The sequence below is a fragment of the Pocillopora damicornis genome, chromosome 1, assembly GCF_964200805.1.
Source record: "Pocillopora damicornis chromosome 1, jaPocDami1.2, whole genome shotgun sequence".
In the NCBI taxonomy this organism is placed as follows: domain Eukaryota; kingdom Metazoa; phylum Cnidaria; class Anthozoa; order Scleractinia; family Pocilloporidae; genus Pocillopora; species Pocillopora damicornis.
Genome location: NC_142670.1, coordinates 4,455,205 through 4,475,000, shown reverse-complemented (window position 1 = coordinate 4,475,000; position 19,796 = coordinate 4,455,205). Strand labels below are relative to the sequence as shown.

The window sequence follows — 19,796 nt, the reverse complement described above, 5'->3', positions numbered from 1 at the left end:
AATCCCCTAATTGATACTTTTCTTGGTTCTCATCAGTTGTCTTCTTGATTTTGTATTGATATTGTAAGGAGAATTTCTCTCTTGGTCACTCATGGGAATTGTAGGATTGAAAAAGAAAAAAAGAAGGGAGAAACAGATCATGATTCTAAGATTTGTCTTTTAAAACAATGACCCTCTTTACAATTATATGAAAAAGTGAAACTCAGTTTTCCAGAGTAAAAACCAAACCTCAATAAAACAAAACATATATCTATTTTGTATCAGTAATCACAATTTTGCTCATTGAAACTAAGTCGATTGAGGACATGACAAGAGAAAACTAACGGCCTCACAATCGAATACCTGAGATGATAAAAGTTTTCTTGATCTAATTATATTCCTCTCAATATTCCTGAAGCGCGTGAAAAGTGCCCCGTGAAGGCATGAAGTTGTACTACCCCTTCCTTACAAATTTACCAGGTGGTGAACTTAGTGTAATACAGAGACAAAGTAGAGAACTCGTGCTTAATAGCAGTAAAGGTTTGAACATTTTTGCTACCCAGAAAAATTTAATCTTGAAAGGGTTGAAGTTGGAGGGCTTAGATGAAAGCGCTTTGAATCTACTAAAGGCGTTAAGGTGATTTCCTGCATTGTGATTTGACAGGGCTTCTTGATATTTCTCCTTCACTGCGTGAGAAACTCAGAGGTATGCTATTAAATTTTATTAAGAAGTTTCTTTGTAATTTGGAACTTTGCTCAGATTTTTAACCCGAAAGCTTCCACTTTGAAATATGAAATTCAATTCAGCTCGATGGTTGTATTTATTCGAAGCACGTTTTGTTGTACAATTCTTGAGATCGTTTTGATTTCAACTTATTCATACAGATTAGATCTCGCTTCAAAAGAAGGATCATTCGTGTCACCCCAACTGCAGTTGAAGTAACAAACATAAAGCGAGCTTCTCAAGTACATGAAACCTCCATGGTGATATTGCCAAGGAAAATTAATGTCCAGCCTCGCAATAACCATGAAAGTGGCACTGAAATCTTTGAGATCTGAGTCGTCATCGAATTGTTGCTTCTTAGCTTAGAACTGTGTATATCTTAAATTACGTTCGTTAAAAAAAAAAAAAAATCAGAACACGCACAAACAACCCTCGTAATGCTCATATAGCTTTGTATCGATCCGAAGATTAATAAAAGAACATCTCAATTAATCTAAAAGTCTCCTCCTTGTCTAAGAAACGAGCACTGGATACATTTGTGTTAAGGTCTACATCTTACCAAAAGGAAAAAAATATTATGCAGATCAATGGTAATCAAAATATCGTTACTCTCAATAGAGGCAAGAATTGAAAAAAAAAAACACAACAACAAACAAACCAAAAAAACTATTCATAGTTTTTTCTTTCGGCAGTCGTTTTTACTTGCGTAATTGTTTCAGAATTTTTCTCCAGGGAGTGTTGGTTGAGAAATATCTCCTCGTTAACTCTAGGAGTGACCATTCTGATAAGCCTGTTTCTCCTAAAACACTCACTATAGCTTGAGATTTGAGCGTCAGACTATGAATTTTTGACAATGGAACTCAATCCATTCAAAAAGCTTTTTCGATTTGTCATGTGTCGAAAAGAAAAGACTTTATTCATTTCCTCATTTAAAAGTACACAATTAATAACATTTTGATGAGGAGCATGGTTGACAATGTCTCGATCTAATCTTTTCGCGGAATAACAGAAAGAAATCTCAAATAATCTCCATGTAAGCCTTTTATTGTTAACAAATAAGGAATCAACCCTCTTTACGTTTCATGATATCATTCTCATAAAATATATTAAAGTTCACATGGCAACCAGGTGGACAATCAGACATGGTTTGATGCTGCTCTGGTTTACAGATTTAATGAATGTAACCGAAGAAGTTACAATTCATAGACCCAACGTTTCGATACTTCCGTCTAGTGCCTTAATTGAAGGCCTAAATGTAATAACTGTCCTAAATGTAATAAAGTCCTAAATATTAAAACTGTTGGTCCTAAATGTAATAAGCCTCCATTGTATTATTTAACATTTGTTGTTATAGCGAACATCCACATCCACCAATATTCATGTCACATTGCAGACTCGCTGATATTAATCAGCCTTTTTCTTTATTTGCTAGACTGAAGTCGATAAATATTGGCTGCAAGCCATTACACTTATGAACAATTGGCATCAAATGACAGCTGGAAAACCAATGAGAACGCTGGCCAATAAGTACAATAGATTTTGAAAAAATATGATAACGTTATTATTGTCTACTCAGTAATAGAATTAACAAGTCGTAAACCAAATTACAGACCTAGACGAGGGAGTCCACTGAGTTGTAGGTCGCACAATTGGCAGTCTCGGATATACATTTTTTTCTTTCTTTGTCTGAATAGACTTTGTTCACATTCACATTTGTTTCCCAATTCGGACCTCGTGACAGCACTTTAGAAAGCGATTACTTTCAAACCCTCGAATATCTTCATGAGTATATGAATATGAACAACATACTTTTCTCCCCAAGAGAACGTGATTTGGACAATTATGTCCCGCGCAAGAAAAAAAGTTCGTGAAGCGGACTTACAAAGTTTGTAACTATTGGACAGTGTTAGCAACGAAGTCGCAAGAAGCGGCAGAAGCAGTCAAAACAAAGAAAAAAATCAAACGACCCTCTTGGGTTTATCGTGTCGCACACACGGTGGCTTTCTTTCTCGGCTCTCAAAATAAACAAGTCGTTCTTGATTTTTATTAAAGCAAAATATTTTTTCAATATCGTAAGTCCTTTATTGACCAAGTCAAGAGATTGTAAACTCTCTTGACCAAGCCTATTCGGTCGAGGTGGCTGAATATTAGCCTCGTTCTTTTTCTGCGTTTTTAAATGCAAAAATAGAACCCGGCCAGTATCCAGCCATCCTGACATTACGCTCGGTCAATAACTCATATGGACATATCTCATGCAGACCCATATAAATCTGGCTAGGGAACACAGAAAAAAAATGCACTTCCAAGCCCGGAATTTGTTTAACGTTTAGGTCAGTGGACTTACTCTTCTTTATAACTTGATTCATGAAGTGTTAACTCAGCACTGATCACGCAAGTATTTCTTCAAAATCTGTTGCACTAAGTAGTCTGAGCCAATGATATAAATAAAGGTATTGGTCAGCATTTCCGTTGTTTTGACGTCTGTATGCATGTAATAGACGAATATGCGCCGTGATCATGGTTCGGAGACATCTGCTTCAATAATTACACGCAAAGATGGCAGAAACACTTCTTCGTATGATTGAAGTGGGTAATATTTCAAATTTTTTGTACAGAAGGACTTATTTAACCATTATTTTATGTAAAGTTGATAAGCGCCGCACGTCAAGTGAAGATTATGAAGTTTCCTTTGGGAACACGAGGCCAAGGCGCCTTATTGCAATGCTAAAATATGCGAGAATTTTCCATTAGTAGGTTTATTATTGAAGGCCTCGCAGACGTTTGATGATTATCACATCCTCAAGTCCGTCTTAATTTTTCGTTTTCTCGTTTTCCTTTGTCTCCTTGACCTAATAATTCTCGTTTTGCCGGCATTAAAATGAGATGTTATATTTCCCTTTGATACCAATAGAGTAATGTTTAAAATCCTTGTTTTACATCCTTCAATTGCTATCCGCTGTCAGCTTAGCTAAGTTTTAGTCTCTCAAGAAAGTCTATATTCGTAAAACACCACTTAGATAGCAGAGGAGGTATAATTCTTAAAGGTGTATTTGTTTCAGTTTTTTCGTCTTTTATTTAGGGATACCAAAAAAAGGAAAATATTGTAATTAGATGGAGGCTTAACACGAAAATTTTCCCTGGTAGACATAATGAATCATTAAGTTGAAAATTTCCTCTTTAAACAAATAAAACTTTCTCAACCTCGTTTCAGTTCGTCATGCAAACTAGGAAATTCGGCCCAGTTTCCAATGAAGACACCTAATGAGTTGAACACTCTTTGTTTTGTTTTAATGATCATTCATTACACGTCTCTCAGTTGCGATGTCAATAATACAAATACGTCAGTGTGTGCCCAACCTATGGGTGAATTACAATTGTAAAAAATACCGGGGAAAAAAACAGTGCGGCGACTCTTTCTCATGTCATCCGCTATTTCAAATTAAGACAATAGCAGTTGCCACCTGCCACTTCTTAGTGGTTTCCGTGACACTTTGGTATACGAGGTATAATTCTAGTCATGTCTTGGTATTAATATTGTCTGAATTTATAAAGAAAATAAGGACACAGCTTGTCAATTTAGTGCCAACAAACCCAAGGAATAATGTGTTTAGAAACTCACGCCTAGTTTGGTCTCTGCTTTCTTCCTTGTTCGCTCAAGATCTAACGTATCTTTGTGTCTAACGTCCGCCCAACGTCACTGGACACAGACCAATACCTTCATCATTGTTTCACGAGACGGTGATCCTAAAAATGCCGAATTCATATCCTAAACTTCGAAAGAAAACTGTAGCTAAATTGTTCTGGAGAATGGTTTTTCTTGCACCAGCGGTTGGTGAGTATTAAAAAGTAAAATAGTAACCTTTAAATATGTAAACTTTAAAAAAACTCAATGTGTTAAGAAGGCTTTTGGTTGCATGTTGTACAATCAATTGCGCTTTTTTTCCTCAACGGAGCTCTTTAAAGCTCTCTTAAGAGCTTTTTAAAGAGAAAGTACGGTCTAGAAAATTTTATTTTTGTTGAAAGAACTTTTCCTCAGGAATTCGAATTCGTTTTGTCCAGTTCGGAACGGAACTCAGACAAATGCAGTTAAAACAAACAAATTCTACTTCGCCAAGCGCTGAGGCGTCATTTATATTAAGATCGATATCATAAGCCAACAATGTTCGACAACAGGAGACTTCCTGATGCTCTTCATGTAACATGAGGCTTTGTTTATATATATATGAAACAAACCTAGAACGGCAGATATCCTATATTTATTTTCCCAAAGTAGCTTGTATGGTAATTTTCTTAAAGGTTTATTTGCAGTTAAATATTACGGTGAAGTTGGCCCTTCAAAAGATTACAACAACACTTTTAATAAAATAGCTGACAATAAACTGCCGCTGTCTTTCTTTTTGGGTTTGTATCAGGTTAACTTGCAAACAACTTAAGCGTTTTGTTTGCATGAGTTTTGTGAGAAAAAAAAAGTTTATTCTGTCGTTGCTCACTCATTTGACGGATAATCTTCAAGTCTCTCATTTCTCACTTGGTGAAAGCCAATAAGGGCTGTTTTGAAAACATTGGCCAGAAAACACACGGATCCAAATGATCCGTGCTCAGTAATACAAGGAAATCTGGTTCCTACAGTTTCAATAATAATTTACATCCCAGAATTAGCGATGTGAAATAAATCCGTCGCCGGCGCTGCGCCGTTTTTTAGTAAAAACTAAAAAAAAAATGTCACTTTAGAAACAAGTATTTTATTTGAGAGGAATTAGCTATCTTCGATTCCAGATTGAGTTGATCATCAAGAGCAAGAGCACCATTCGCAATTTCCAAGACGTGAGCTCGTATATGTTTCTTCTTTTATTTTTTACTGAGTTGCTTCGTCAATGGCGATTTCTTCTTCTTCTGAACACGAGCTATGTTAGGGCTAAGGCATGATTGGACGTATTACAACGTCTGGAATAAGATCCATGTCGAGAATTGAGTCATTATCGCTCTCCTCGCTACTGTTTTCTTAGTTTTTTACCCTTCTTAGTCGAGATTACAAACCTCGACCATTGCTACGTCATAACTACATCATAACAAATATGGCGGATTTAAACTTTAAAATCTCTAATTTTTTTAAATGTGATTTCAAGCAAGAAAAACACGACCAGAATCAGTTTGGAACTATTTTGGTTGAAATATTCGCGTGTATAGTTCCGTCAAGCACCGATTATCTGTTCTATGCTTTGACAACATACGTATAGACGTGGACGATGGCTTCATGCGCTTCATGTCTTCTGAAATAAAGATTTGTTTTTTCTAGGCAGTCATTTTAGTGGTTTCTCGCAATTTCCTTAAGGAATTTTTTTGTATCTGGAACTGTCGATGGCATCCCGCGTTCCTTCCAATAAAAGGCTTAAAGCTACTGTGCGAACGAAAAGGACTTTTTCTCTGAAAGCCACCTTCAACCTGTGAAATGACAGGAAGTTTCGGCAAAAAGGTTCAACTAAGAGCCAACTTGCAGAGATTTTGCTGCATCAGAGCGTCGACAAACTTCGCGCAAGGTGCAGATCACAAGAAGCAAATGACGAGTTAAAAAGTATTGATGGGCCTGCAGGACTCCTGCAATTCGCATGCGGTTTTAAATTTTTGAGATTAGCTCTGACTAGAATATGTTTTAACGACTTTACTTTGCGGTGTGATTCAGTGAGTTGGTTTTGAATAAGATGCCATTTTCCCATCAGTATGTTCATGTAGGAAGATATTGCGTCATAAATAGCAATACTTTTTTCTGTGTGCTATTGCCTTTGTTTTTTGATGGCACTTTCTCTAGCAGGCGTGACGTATATCTCTTCACATCTTCGTCAAGTATCCATTCCCTTCTTTAAGCACATTTTGAAACTCTGTACGTTATTGCTACATATGGAGGGTGTCGGATTTGTTCTTAGGATGCGTGACGCTTCTCCTTCTACGAATCCTTCCTTCAAGCACGACCCTTGCAAGGCTTTGAGTGTAATACGAACGATTTTACTTGCAGTTGCCCCTATATGGTTGACTAGGAAGTCCCACGTTTCCATTAGATATCTTATTATATAAGTATTTATCTTGCGATTGATTCCCCTAGCCCCCCCCCCCCTTCCCCACCCCTCTTGTTGCGGTATGGCTGAGAATTGGGGAATTATATCTTTTGGTTTTGTCTCCATTACAGCTGGTACGGCCATGCCAACTTCGGCACAAGGTATGTATTGTCTTGGCGAAAAAAAAAGGGAAATAGAAAATTATAAAGATTTAACACTGTTCAACTAGTTAACCTCTGCCGTTATGGGTTGAACAATAAATTATCTGTTGCTAAATAAATCTTAACAAGCGACGTATTCCAAAAGATCACTGATATGTTATTGCTCGTAATTGTCCAAAAGAGGGGGAAAAGCAAACGAAGGGAGATTTTGGCTTAGAAACCTTAGAAAGTAACATCCTTAACAATTAAGAAAAATATTCAGAAAAAGATACTAAGGCTTCTGAACATCCAAATATATATATATATATATATATATATATATATATATATATTTTTTTTTTTTTTTTATTATATTATACAAACTCTCGATAGCAACCACTCACTACTCCGTTCAGAGTGGAAAGTGAGAAGTGGAAACTGATACAAAACAAACAAACACCCACACCCACACAAACGCAAACCGAAACTGCAATGCGTTCCTTACCGGGTGGGAAAAGCAGCTGGGGTTCAATACGAGCAGTGAAACGATATTCGAGCAGTGGAAGGATGAAAAATCAAGCAAAAAAAGGGTCAAGCAAATAATATACTCACAGAAAAAAAAAATGAATTGAGAAAAAATACAAACAGTATGTTTATGAAGGAGATTTAAATGATTTAAAATGTCTCTGATTTATGTTTACGTTTATAACGCAGATGGACATTGCTCCAACCCTAATGATACACTCGCACCCTCAGAGCTGACCCGCTCGGACTATCAGCAAAGTGTTCAAGAAATGCGTCGAATCTGGCATAGAATGAAATGTGGCAATAAGACACCTACATCTATTGACAGAGACTGTTGTATCTCTTGGTGTGAGCAGTTGACTTCTTTTTTCAGTCAGGCGTCTTCTTGGAAAGATCACTGTTTTAAAATGTGGGGATGCAGAATAAAAGAAAAAACTCGCAAGCAGTTTTCTGTGATATTGACAAATACAACCGACTCGTCGTATTTGGGCAGAATCAAAGTGAAACAGTGCGGGAAACTGAATTTTACTGCCATCAAGCTAACACCATCAAGCGAGGTAGGTGTATTTGATTTTCTTTTAACATTTTTAATGCCTATTGTGGTTGGTCCTCTAATTCCACCCTTTAGAGAATGTCAAACCTATTCCCCTCCTGACCCCGGACCGCGTAGTTATCGATATAAGTTCGACTTTCACGCAGATCACGCAAAGCTCGAAATGTATTCGCGAGCACTTTCTTTCTTAATTTATCAGTATTTCCTGTGTTATTTATATTCTTGTACTCAGTGGTTCCGTATTATCTTCGTAACACTTTACTAAGAAACCACTAGCAATAGCTTGTAAATAGAAGAGTTCGATCGAGTTATCATAAAATTAAACTCCTCTTAAGTTTACTGCTGGTGCCTTTGTTAATGAAAGCTCAATTTTCCTCAGATTGTGTAACCCATGAATTTATTGATTCCTTTAAGAGCTAGGCTACTAAAAGTTTTGTCTAAACGAACCACTAACTCAGTCCCCAGGAAGGAAACTTGTTGACACCATTCTAAAAGAAGTGATGAACTCTTCTGGAAATAAAGTAACTCAAGAAAAAATGGAACGCACTCTCCTCACTGTCACTGATTTGGAGGAGTTCATTGGGAATTATGTTCAAAATCGCCTTAATCAAACCGTACCTAAGATTGACATCCGTGGTAAACATGCAGGTGAGTAGATCTTAAAAGCTGATTTGGAAGTTTTCTTGATTTCTAATTCGGAGTTCAGGATGAATACATGCATTATTCGTGGCAGATTTTCGAAACATTTGCAAACACTACTACTTATTCGACGTTTTGGGTGTAAAATTTGTCTGTAGCAACCCTTTATCGAATCATTTCGCGACACATGAACTGTCTTGGACCTCTTTTAAGGCAGTTTATAACAGGAAATTCCTATCGCTCGTCAGTTATCTGCGATTCCAACAACTCTTTCTATTGCATATGTTCTTTAATATCGTCATAGTTATGAATAACTCATAAAAGAGGGGAAAAATGGATAAAATGAATAAATACATTACGGAAATAAAAATAAGAAACCATTTGAATTCACTGCAGTGATATGTTTTTTTAATTTAAAAATGGTGACCAGCACTTTATCTGACAATTGAACAGAGGACACTCCTTTGACTGATGATCCTTGCAAACTACTTGCAGTTAATATATTTCTAAGTGACGGTTTCCAGCATTTTATTCTTAAAACTTTTGAGGACGATGACTTGAGACTTCTACGAAAGCATCTGCATTTATTTCGGCCCTAACTTAATATAAGTCGCGGTTTTGAATTTAGATATTTTGGTCAGGAAGATTTTCCACAAAAATGAGACTGGAGTACAATTTGAGGATGATAAAGGAGAAAACTATGTCAGTGTTCCTGTTACAGGCTTGGATAACGGTTAGAGAGCTTTATATTTTGTTTGTTTGTTTTTTTTTAAAGCATAGAAAATAACATATTTTTGTCGTATTATTCAAATTATTCTAGCGATTATCACTGTTATTGGTTAGAGGGGGGCTGGGTTTCAAGTTATAGCAAACATTCACACCGAATGGCTGATATCTTAATCCAGTTGCTTTTGTTTTCTTTTGCCTGTTTATGTGTCCTTTGGTTGAAATATTTCATTCTTATTACAAAGTTGGGCATGCCAATGAAACTTGGCAGGGTCTTTAAACCGTGATAACTTGTCCTTTTTTCGCAATATTCTCGTAGCATTAAAATTGTTCTCATTATTACATCTTAGGATCAGTTGTACTTTGTGTCATTTACAAAGATCTCCATGAGGTATTCCAAACAGGCCAGACTGACTCTGCTCCTGTAAATAAAATCAGGTTTGCTAAAACTTAGTATTACATTTAGTATCTTTCATCTCAAATAAATCTGCTTTGGTGTGCTAATAACCTACATTATAGGCCATGTTCATAAGTTTCCTCGACCTCGACTTGGGTTTCTCGTTTATTTTAGTTTCTTTCGTCTTGATTCTGTTTTCCTGCCTTTTTATTAAATTTTCTTTGTTTATTTTGTCGGTCTCTTTGTTAGTTAAATTATTTTTCTTTCTTTTTTTTTTTTTTTTTTTTTTTTTTTTCTCGTTTGTCTATCAACAGTAATATCCTGTCTGCAACGATATGGCCGAAGAACCACACTCTCAGGAAGAATGTTACGTTGAGATTTCGAAACCTAGCGGTAAGTTACAATTTGTCAAGAAAGAGTTGCATCTGAATTCGTAGGTTTATCTTTTGTTTTGATTTGATCTAATTTGTTTCTTCTTCTTCTTCTTCTTCTTCTTCTTCTTCTTCTCCTCTTCCTCCTCTTCTTCCTCCTCCTCCTCCTCCTCCTTCTTCTTCTTCTTCTTCTTCTTCTCCTCTTCCTCCTCTTCCTCCTCCTCCTCCTTCTTCTTCCTCTTCTTCTTCTTCTTCTTCTTTTCCTCTTCCTCCTATTCCTCCTCCTCCTCCTCCTCCTCCTTCTTCTTCTTCTTCTTCTTCTTCTTCTTATTATTATTATTATTATAAATATTATCATCATCACTATTATCTTTACTATTATCATTTCTATTGCTATTATTATTAATAACATTATCATCGTATCAGGTCAAGGTCCTTTGTAAACAATATTTACATGTATCTAAAGTGATAAGGAGGGCTCTGAAAAATTCCGGCGAGAGCACTCTCACCTCCACATCAGCCATCGAGTCGCTGTACTAGGTAATAATAACGGTACTTTACGGTTTTAGGATGCACCGAACAGAAGCTGCGTGTTTTGGAATACTTCAAAAAACAGGTAAACAGCTTTGAATAAAATTAAGAGATCATAGCATGTACGAATACTACTGTACTAGTAGTTGGAAATAGGACCTGAAAAAAATTCAGGCCCCTATGGGATTTGAACCCATGACCTCTGCGATACCGGTGCAGCGCTCTACCAACTGAGCAAATAAACCCTCCAACTGAGCAAATAAACCATCCAAGTGATGAATGATGATTTTAGATATATGAAATTCATACATTTGCACTGCGATCAAGAACGGAAATTAAGAGATCTACGCAGCTAAGAACACTACTGAACTGTTAGTTGAAAATTGTTGGTAGAGCGCTGCACCGGTGTCGCAGAGGTAATGGGTTCAAATCCCTTGCTGGCCTAACTTTTTTTTCATGTCCTATTTTTTGGTACATCACATTATGTGGTCACCTCTTACTCCTTTTTTTATCCTTCTCAGGCTTCCGCGTGCTCAGCGGTCTATAAAGCTGGCAGTTGTTTGTTTTTTTTTTGTTCATTTGGAATCTAAAGATCAGAGAAAATTTTAGATCATCAGACAACTTTCTTTATCTCAACTTTCTGTGCCATTACACCACGATATGTTACGTAGATTCCTTCCTATTTCCTGCGAACAGTATCTTATTTATCTCAAGATCATCCATCTATCGAGAAATTTGGTATTAATGAACTAATTTCATTATTTCTTTCTGATTCTGAGAGTTTTCTGCTGTCATTCTAGCTGGTCAGAACAAGGGTGTCTCCTAACATCGAGGAACGAATTTTATACCGAGTGCAGCTGCAATCATTTGACTCACTTTGCAGTTCTTATGCAGTTTGACAGGGGAACCAGCAGTAATTTTTTAAGTAAGGTAGGAATATTGATAAACATATACATACATTGATTCCTGAAGGAACTTAGACTAGACATCATGGGGGTAAATGGTGTGTAGCCCTCTTCCGTTATCGGTATTGAATCACTGTTTTTGCATTCATTTTTAAGACTGACGAAACAGCGCTGGAAATTCTTACATATGTGGGCTTGTCTTTTTCTCTGGTTGGAATCACTTTAACAATCATCAGTTATGCTGTTCTTACGTAAGTACATCACATAGTTCCACCCAAGAATTCGAAAGCAAGCTGAGCATGTAGACCAACAAGAGATTATATCAGTTTAAATGTGTAAAGTTTAGATTTATTTAAGCAGCCAAGTAGAATCATAAAAACATAATCAGACTTTGTATAAAATGAGAATAGAACTGATGTAGAATAAAATCAATTGTTTATTTTTGATTAGAGACATGAGGAGACCTTTATCTCAGATTCGAGTGAGTCTAGTCGCTTCACTTGGTGCAGGTCAAATTATCTTCCTAACTGGAAGTGGTGCTGTTGAGAACAAGGTAAGAAGAGAATAGTCTCTTTCATTACATCTTTATGACCTTAATCCAAATCTTAACTCAACTTTTTCATTCCTGTGCAGTCTGCCTGTGTTACAGTAGCAGCGTTTGTGCAATATTTCCTAATGGCCGCTTTCTGCTGGATGTTGATCGAGGGAGTTTATCTCTACCTGTTTGTTGTAAAAGTTTACAATATCAACGACAAAATGAAGGTTTCACATGGATTTTCATGGGGTAACTATGAATTAAAAACCCATTCTCTATTTGATAATCTTTTGAAGAGTAAGACATTAATTACCATGAACATTACCATCGCCATTATCATCTTAGATATCATCATCATTTGACTCTGTTGTCTCTTCGAATTTCGAATCCACAGGTCTACCCGCCGTCGTTGTTTCCATATCGCTGGGCATTGCAGCCGGAACCGGGCCAGGGATTAAAAGCTATATCAGTGAAAATTTGTAAGAAGTGAATGATTTTTCCTCGTGTGATTTCCCTGTCACGAATCCTCGTTTTATGTTGTACTTTTTTTGCTTGTTTCTTTGTTTTTTTTTGGTTTAATTGATTGGTTTGTGGCTGCTGTTGTTGTTGTTTTGTTATTTCTTTGTTGCTTTTTATTACTAGTCATCAAACCCGATATGGAGGGTACTGCGTACATGCTGCGCAAAAAAATTATTAATTAATTGATAATTTATCAAAGTTTCGGATACTTCATTTTTTATTCAGCTGCTGGATGTCATCCTCTAACGGCATGATCTGGATATTTGTTGTATTCGTTCTACTGATCGAGTTGGTAGGTTAAATTCTTAAAATTTTTTCGTTTCCCTCTTTCACACTTTGCCTTCGGTTATCGTTGCATCGTGAGAATTCTTTTTCGCTCGCCGCTTTTTTAATCTAGACTCTAATCAATAGTTGCCAACGAAATCTTAAATATGTATGAAATATAAATTTTGCTTGAAGTGACCTTATTGTAGGAAGATCCCGTCTGCGGTTACCGCGAAAGATTTTCAGGTTGAGTAGTCCTGGCTCGAGTCTCTCCCGGGTTGTTGTTTTGTGTTGTTAGGCGAAACAGTTTGTGTTCACAATGCTTCTCTCCCTCTCCTCCCTGCTTTATGGATATTTACCAACCAATGGTCAAGAAAACCTGGGAAATGTCTGATGGGATGACGAGGAGGGGAAGGGTTCAACTTTTGACGAACATCCAATGAGGCCACTAGGAGAACTTAGCTCAAGTGCAAACTTCTCTTTCCTTTGTATAGTTAGATTGTTTTTTGTTTTGTCTTGTTTTCTTCTCTTCTCAGTTAAACACATTGATACTGGTGCGAGTTATCAAGGAGATGACAAACATGCAGCATGCAAAAGACAAAATCAGTGAACAAATAAGGTAAGTATTTGTGTGGCGTCAGTAGAAGATGCATCTAAGCCCTTAGCCTCTTACTTTGCTATCTCATACGAATAATGCCAATTCACAACAAGTTGATTTTCTCTTTTTTTCATGATTTTATAGACTTGGTGTCAGGGCATGCGTGTTGATGATTCCTTTGCTTGGGATCACGTGGCTATTTGGTCTTCTGTCGCCCCTGCACAAAGCGTTTGCCTACATTTTCATAATGTTCAACTCCACTCAGGTAAACTAAATACACCTTTTAGTGAATGAAATCCGTGCTCAAACAGTATGGAGGTGAACGGGCGGTTGGTGGATTCACCAATGATTTAAGAATGAATCTTGACAAAGGTAAAAGTCGGTGCTGAAAGTGCACCTCATTTTAGGGTACAAGTTCACTCAGCCCATGTCTACTAAGAATTTGTCTCTCCTGACATAAAAACAACTTTCGAATTATCCCATAAAGACATACTTGGAAAACACACGCTGCGTGGCTGATGAACTTTTAACAGTTACAGCGTTCTTTAGTAAACAGTGTTGAACCCTTTAACTCCCAAGATATTATTAGTAATTCTCCTTACTGTCTCCTCTACAATTCTTCTGATTTTACTTCCGAGAATTTGTTATAAGATCAGCTTTTAATCCCCTTATATATACTTTTCTTGGTTCTCATCACTGGTCTTCCTGATTTTGTATTGATATTGTAAGGATTTCTGTTTGGTCACTCATGGGAATTAAAGGGTTGAAAAAGACACAAAAAAGGGAATCAGGTCATGATTCTAAGATTTGTTCATAAAAATAAAGACCCTCTTTACAATTACATAAAAAAAGTGAAACTGAGTTTTCCGGAGTAAAAACCAAACCTTAATATAACAAAACATATAATTATCTATTTTGCATCAATGATCACAATTTTGCTTATTGAGACTAAGTCGATTTAGGACATGACATTAAAGGCCTCACAATCGAATACCTGAGATGACAAAAGTTTTCTTCATCTAATTGTATTCCTCTCGATATTCAAGCAAGAAGTTGTACTAACCCTTCCTTACAAGTTTACCAGGCGGTAAACTTAGTGTAATACAGAGACAAAGTAGAGAACCTGTGATTAACAGCAGTATAGGTTGGGACATTTTTGCTGCCCAGCAATATTTAATACTAAGAGGTTTAGGTTTAGGGGAGCTTGTATGGAAGCACTTTGAATCTACTAAAGGCGTTAATGTGATTTCTGAAATTGCCATTTAACAGGGCTTCATAATATTCCTCCTTCACTGTGTGAGAAACTCAGAGGTATGTTATTAAATTTTATTTTGAATACTCTTTATAAGCTTTAAATTTTTTGCTCAAATTTTTACCTGACAAGGCTTCCACTTTGAAATAAGAAGTTAAATTCGATGACTGTATAAATGCGAAGCACATAGAGTTGTACAGTTCTTGAGATCGTTTTGATATCAACTTATTCATGTAGATTAGATCTCGCTTCAAAAGAAGGATCAACGCTGTCAACCCAACTGCAGATGAAGTAACAGGCGTTAAGCGAGCTTCGCAAGTAAATGAAAGTATCAGCATGGATTGCCAAGAAAAATGAATGTCCAGCCTCGCAATAACCATGAAAGTGGCATTGAAATATATGAAATCTGAGTAGTCCTAGTAGTGTTGTTCCTTAGCTCAGATTTGTGTATATCTTGAATTAATTTCGATAAGAAAATTTTAGAGCAGTTATAGATAACCAGCTTAAAAAAGGCTCTGACAGCTTTGTATCGATACAAAAAGTAAGAAAAGAACATCTCAAGTAATCATGATTTAAGGTCTCCTCCTTGTGGAAAGAAAAGGGCATTGGATACACTAATGTTAAGAAGGTCTACATCCAAGACATCAGTTTACAGAATAATGAAACATCATAACCCACCATGAGAGGAAAGAAACATAACCCACCACCGAGAGGAAAAAAACTTTATGGAGACCAATAATGGTAATCAAGATATTATTACTGTCAATAGAGGCAAGAATTAATCAATAACAAACCAAGAAACAAATAAAAACAAAAACAAATAAAAACTATTCATAGTATTTTCTCTCGGCAGTCTCGTTTTTATTTACTTCCTCATTCAAAAGCACATAATTAATAACATTTTAATGAGGAGCGTGTAATGTCTCGATCGAATCTTTTCGCGGTATAACAGAGAGAAACTTCGAATAATATCGGTGTAACCCTTTTGTTGTCAATAAATGAGCAATCAACCCTCTTTACCTTTTATATTCTTGTGGTCTTAATTTTACACGTTAAAATACCAACAAAAGCAACAACAGTGCTACCTTGTAGCAATTCTCGGAGGAACAGAAACTGAAGCGTAAAATCGTCATTTTATTATCATTTACTTCTAGGTAGCCTTAGAGGAATAAGATAAATTCTTGGTATTTATTTTCTTTCGCTTCTGGTTATTTGAAGTTGTCCAGAGTTGAAGGGCTTTCAGAAGGAAGAAAACTGGCAAAAAGGTAATGCTATCTCTTCACACGCAGATCCATACTGAAACACAAGATACAGATATTCCTGCAACAAGTTATGGAGAATTGTTTATATTTTATTGGCGAATTTGATTCCCCTGATAACTGACACTGGGATCGATCGAGTGTTTGCACCATAAATAGCCCGGGATTTTTGGGACAACATCCTCCTCCAACTTGTACTTCCCGGGTGTTCGAAGCATCTCGGACATAAGATCCCGTTCGTAATAATGTCGTTCGAAATGTTGATAACAAACGCGTGAGTCTTTCGTGACGGTGAAATTTGCCTGAGAAATTTTGTTGCCAGCCATTTTCTTTTGAAGATTTTGGTATGAGGCCGACACTATTGTAGTTAATACCATTTGTGTGTGAAAACATCTGTGGCTTTTGAAATACCTAAGTTAAACGACTTCATCTCTTTAGGTATATATAATGAATGAATGAATCATGCAAGGTCGTAACTGCGAGCTGAGCACGGCTCCAGTTTTTCGGAGAAACGTCTCTTTGTTTTTAGAACATTTATAATAAGATAATTCATTTTACCGACCGAGAGAAAACTGACAGATTTACAAGTCGTTCCAGTCCACCACTGCGATAACCGCACTTCATCAGCAACTCCACCCACTGGTGTCCCTTGGTAAACCATCCAATCAACTGTCACATTAGCATTTGCGTGTCTTTCGTTGTAACCGGCCGCCATCATACATGCAGTAAATCTATCGTAGTTGACATTTTCAACCCAGGACACAACGGCATCGTATACATAAGATTTGTCACTAGTTTCAGTATCACTAACCGTAACTTGAACTCCGAGGGCCTTATCAGGATAAAACACAAATTGCCTGAGGCAAATGACTTCACAATGGAAATAACCAAGGGAGGGGATTTACGGCATGTGTTGACGACCTCTCTAAAAAGGAAATCCTAGAAAAAATAAATTCAAAAATACTTGGCGTAATCTGAGTTCACTTTTGTCTAATTTAAAGCTATTGTCTCAACCATCTCTATCACTCACTGAAATCACAAGATAAGGCCATTGTTTCCAAAATCGCCCCTATAACAGAAAGCGTTGTTAACAAGAGGACAATGTCACTTCTGCTGGCGCTAAAACTGCTTCTGCACCACAGACACCAAAACGAGAATCGGACATTATTGCTGAGACCAGTCGAAATGACAACCAGCAGCATGATAACCATGAAAACCAGCAACAAGATTTGCTTTGAACACCAATTGTGCCATTAGCACTGACACTGACAATAACAGTGACACTTTCGCTCTTATTTTCTCTGCAGGTGTTTGGAGACGGATTTTCTGACAAAGAAAGTTCTTGGAAGCAATTATTTATTCAAAATAACTCACCTTCACAGTTACCAGGGTGCTGTACAGTGTAGTTAAGTCGAAGAATACACCTTTCCTGTTGAAACAGACATACACTGTCATATGTTGTGTAGAGATCCAGTGTCTCTACTGCGTGATCAAGGACAACTGAATATTTTGATATGCGTTGAACTGTATTATTATTCCATGTAAATTGGCAAACAAACTTCCATCACGCCGAGCGAATGAACCAGAACGAACAAATAAACTAGCTAACCAACGATTAACCAACGAACGATTCACTGAAATTAGGAAAAAATACGGCGAACAAAGAAACTAACAAACAAAATAGATAGATATACGATGTACTTACATGTTTTTCGTGCCTAGATCATGGAGAAACCGAATAAGCTCGAAAACACAAATGAAAAAAAAAATGCCATGTGCTTTTATCAAACTCAGCATCTCAAAATGCAGAAAACAGACAACGAGACCAGCGGCTTAGTGTATTTAAGCTGTCCTAAAGTGTTCTAATTGAAGCCAACATGTTGAACCGTTTGATGAGCAGAAAGGTTCTTGGTATGAACGAGAACTCTCCACAGAGACGCATCTAACATCATGAGGCCCGAAAGCTTTGCACAAACAGTAATAATGGCAACCTATATTTGCAACTCCCATCTCACTTGTTCAAGTACTAAAAGAGTATAAGTGTTTTGGAAAAAGGTATCCAAATTTTGTATTTAGCGTTTGACTTAAGTATTTTAAACATGATTTTAACTATGTCAATGAATTTACCTGAGCCCTCTTTGTAGCTAGCTGCGTTTTGTAACCAGCATCCTAACGGCATTGCCGTTAGGTATCAAGTCGGAAGGAAAAAACGATCAGAGAATAAGATGTTAGCCTTAAGTTAAGAATTACAGCTACGCTCCACAGAGTTATAATTTTATTGACGTGCAGTAGCTAAAACTTGTTCAAATACCTCGTTTTTCAAAACAGTGAAAACTTGAAATTAGCATGAAAATAACCATGAGAGTTGCAAACCGACTGAGTGTTGGCACTCGCGCGACATCTTGCTCAGAATGACCAGTGTATTTGCCTGCTGCAAATTAAAAACTTCCCAAAAGGATCAAAGTCAAACATCTTTACCCGCAGAGACCTTTCCATTTCGTGAGGGAAAATCGAGTTTCGAAATACTAAAAGAAAAAAAAAATGATAACCAGCACGTTTATAGCAACTGGGGAGAGGGGGGAGGGGTGGAGGCAATAAAGATATAAACAGCATTATTTTGTTTCATCGTGGGATTGATTGTCGATTACCTTAACTTATATATGTAAGTCCTTTCTTTCAAACTAATACTGATAAAGTTTGCATAGAAATGAACAAATGGACATAGACAGAACACCTCCCCCCCTCTTCGCCCCACCTTTAAAGATTGAGGGTAACCCTTTAGATCGTTCGCTAAAGATTCTGTTAAAAAGCAAGGGACAAGGTCTTGCGAATTGGAAGTGTTACGTTATAGATCTTTCGGGATTTGTATTTTTCTAAAATATTTAAAAAAGAAATTTAGGATTAATATGCTCATGGCATAGCTTGTATTTTTGGTTTACACAGCTGATTGGACCTTAAGGCTACATAATCATTCACAACTTTCGATTCATTCCAATCACGATGTGCTAAATTCCTTTCCTTCCTTATTTCATTACATGGAGCAGTTCCCACAAATCTCCGGCCAGTTTTGATAAATTCAATTTCACACCATTTTTTAAAGGGCCTCGGTTATTTTCTGTAGTGTATGGTGGGTTTAAATGATTGTTTGGGTGTTGCGTGTTTCCAAATCCGTTTTGATCCAGAATTCATTCGCCTTTAAGTATTTTAAGCTTGGCCCAAATGAATGATAAGGTCATGATATCATTATTTATATATTTTGATTTTAGATATATGAAATTCTTATATTTGCACTGCGGCGAAGAAATGAATTTAAGAACTCCTCGCAGCTAAGAACACTGCTGAACTAATACTTGAAAATAGGACCCGACAAAAATTCAGGCCCGTACGGGATTTGAACCCATGACTACTGCGAGGATCTGCGAGAACCTCTTAAACTCGTTTCTTCACCGCATTGCAAATATATGACTTTCATATATCTAAAATCATTATTCATTACTTGGATGGTTTATCTGGACTCGACATATTAACCAGCTCCCAGTTGGCTTGTTAGCTTAGTTGGTAAAGCGCGGCAACGGTATCGCAGAGGTCATGGGTTCAAATCCTGTAGGATCTCTTAATTAAATTCGTTTCTTCACTGCAGTGCAAATATATAAATTCATATATCTAAAATTCTTAAAGTTATGTTTGTTATCAAAGCCTGTTTTCTTCTATAAAATCCTCTTAGCTGTTATGCATATTTTCGCAGAGTGTAAGTCTATATGTCTGCCATGGCCGTGTAGATAATCTCGAATACGGGTACTAACCAAAGAAAACTACGCGGTAGGAACGG

General features: G+C 36.8%; 3 protein-coding genes across 3 annotated transcripts in view; all 3 read left to right on the top strand.

The window, feature by feature from the left end:
• Positions 1–19,796, top strand: part of LOC149051434 (uncharacterized) — a 103,306-nt gene that overhangs the window by 62,835 nt on the left and 20,675 nt on the right. The window lies entirely within an intron of this gene.
• On the top strand, positions 4,170–9,592 carry LOC149051438 (uncharacterized). The gene is made up of 5 exons (XM_089184902.1): positions 4,170–4,535; positions 6,885–6,914; positions 7,608–7,975; positions 8,430–8,619; positions 9,239–9,592. The coding sequence occupies exons 1-5, from the start codon at positions 4,454–4,456 to the stop codon at positions 9,346–9,348; spliced, it is 780 nt and encodes a 259-aa protein (XP_089041028.1). The 5' UTR covers positions 4,170–4,453; the 3' UTR covers positions 9,349–9,592.
• LOC149051437 (adhesion G protein-coupled receptor D1-like) lies at positions 9,665–15,535 on the top strand (the record flags this gene model as incomplete). The annotated part of the gene is made up of 13 exons (XM_089199750.1): positions 9,665–9,774; positions 10,048–10,126; positions 10,674–10,720; positions 11,436–11,565; positions 11,697–11,791; positions 11,991–12,093; positions 12,174–12,324; positions 12,470–12,554; positions 12,820–12,886; positions 13,395–13,477; positions 13,601–13,721; positions 14,726–14,767; positions 14,946–15,535. Coding segments are annotated over 13 exons (1,233 nt in total), but the record flags the coding sequence as incomplete, so codon positions are not given.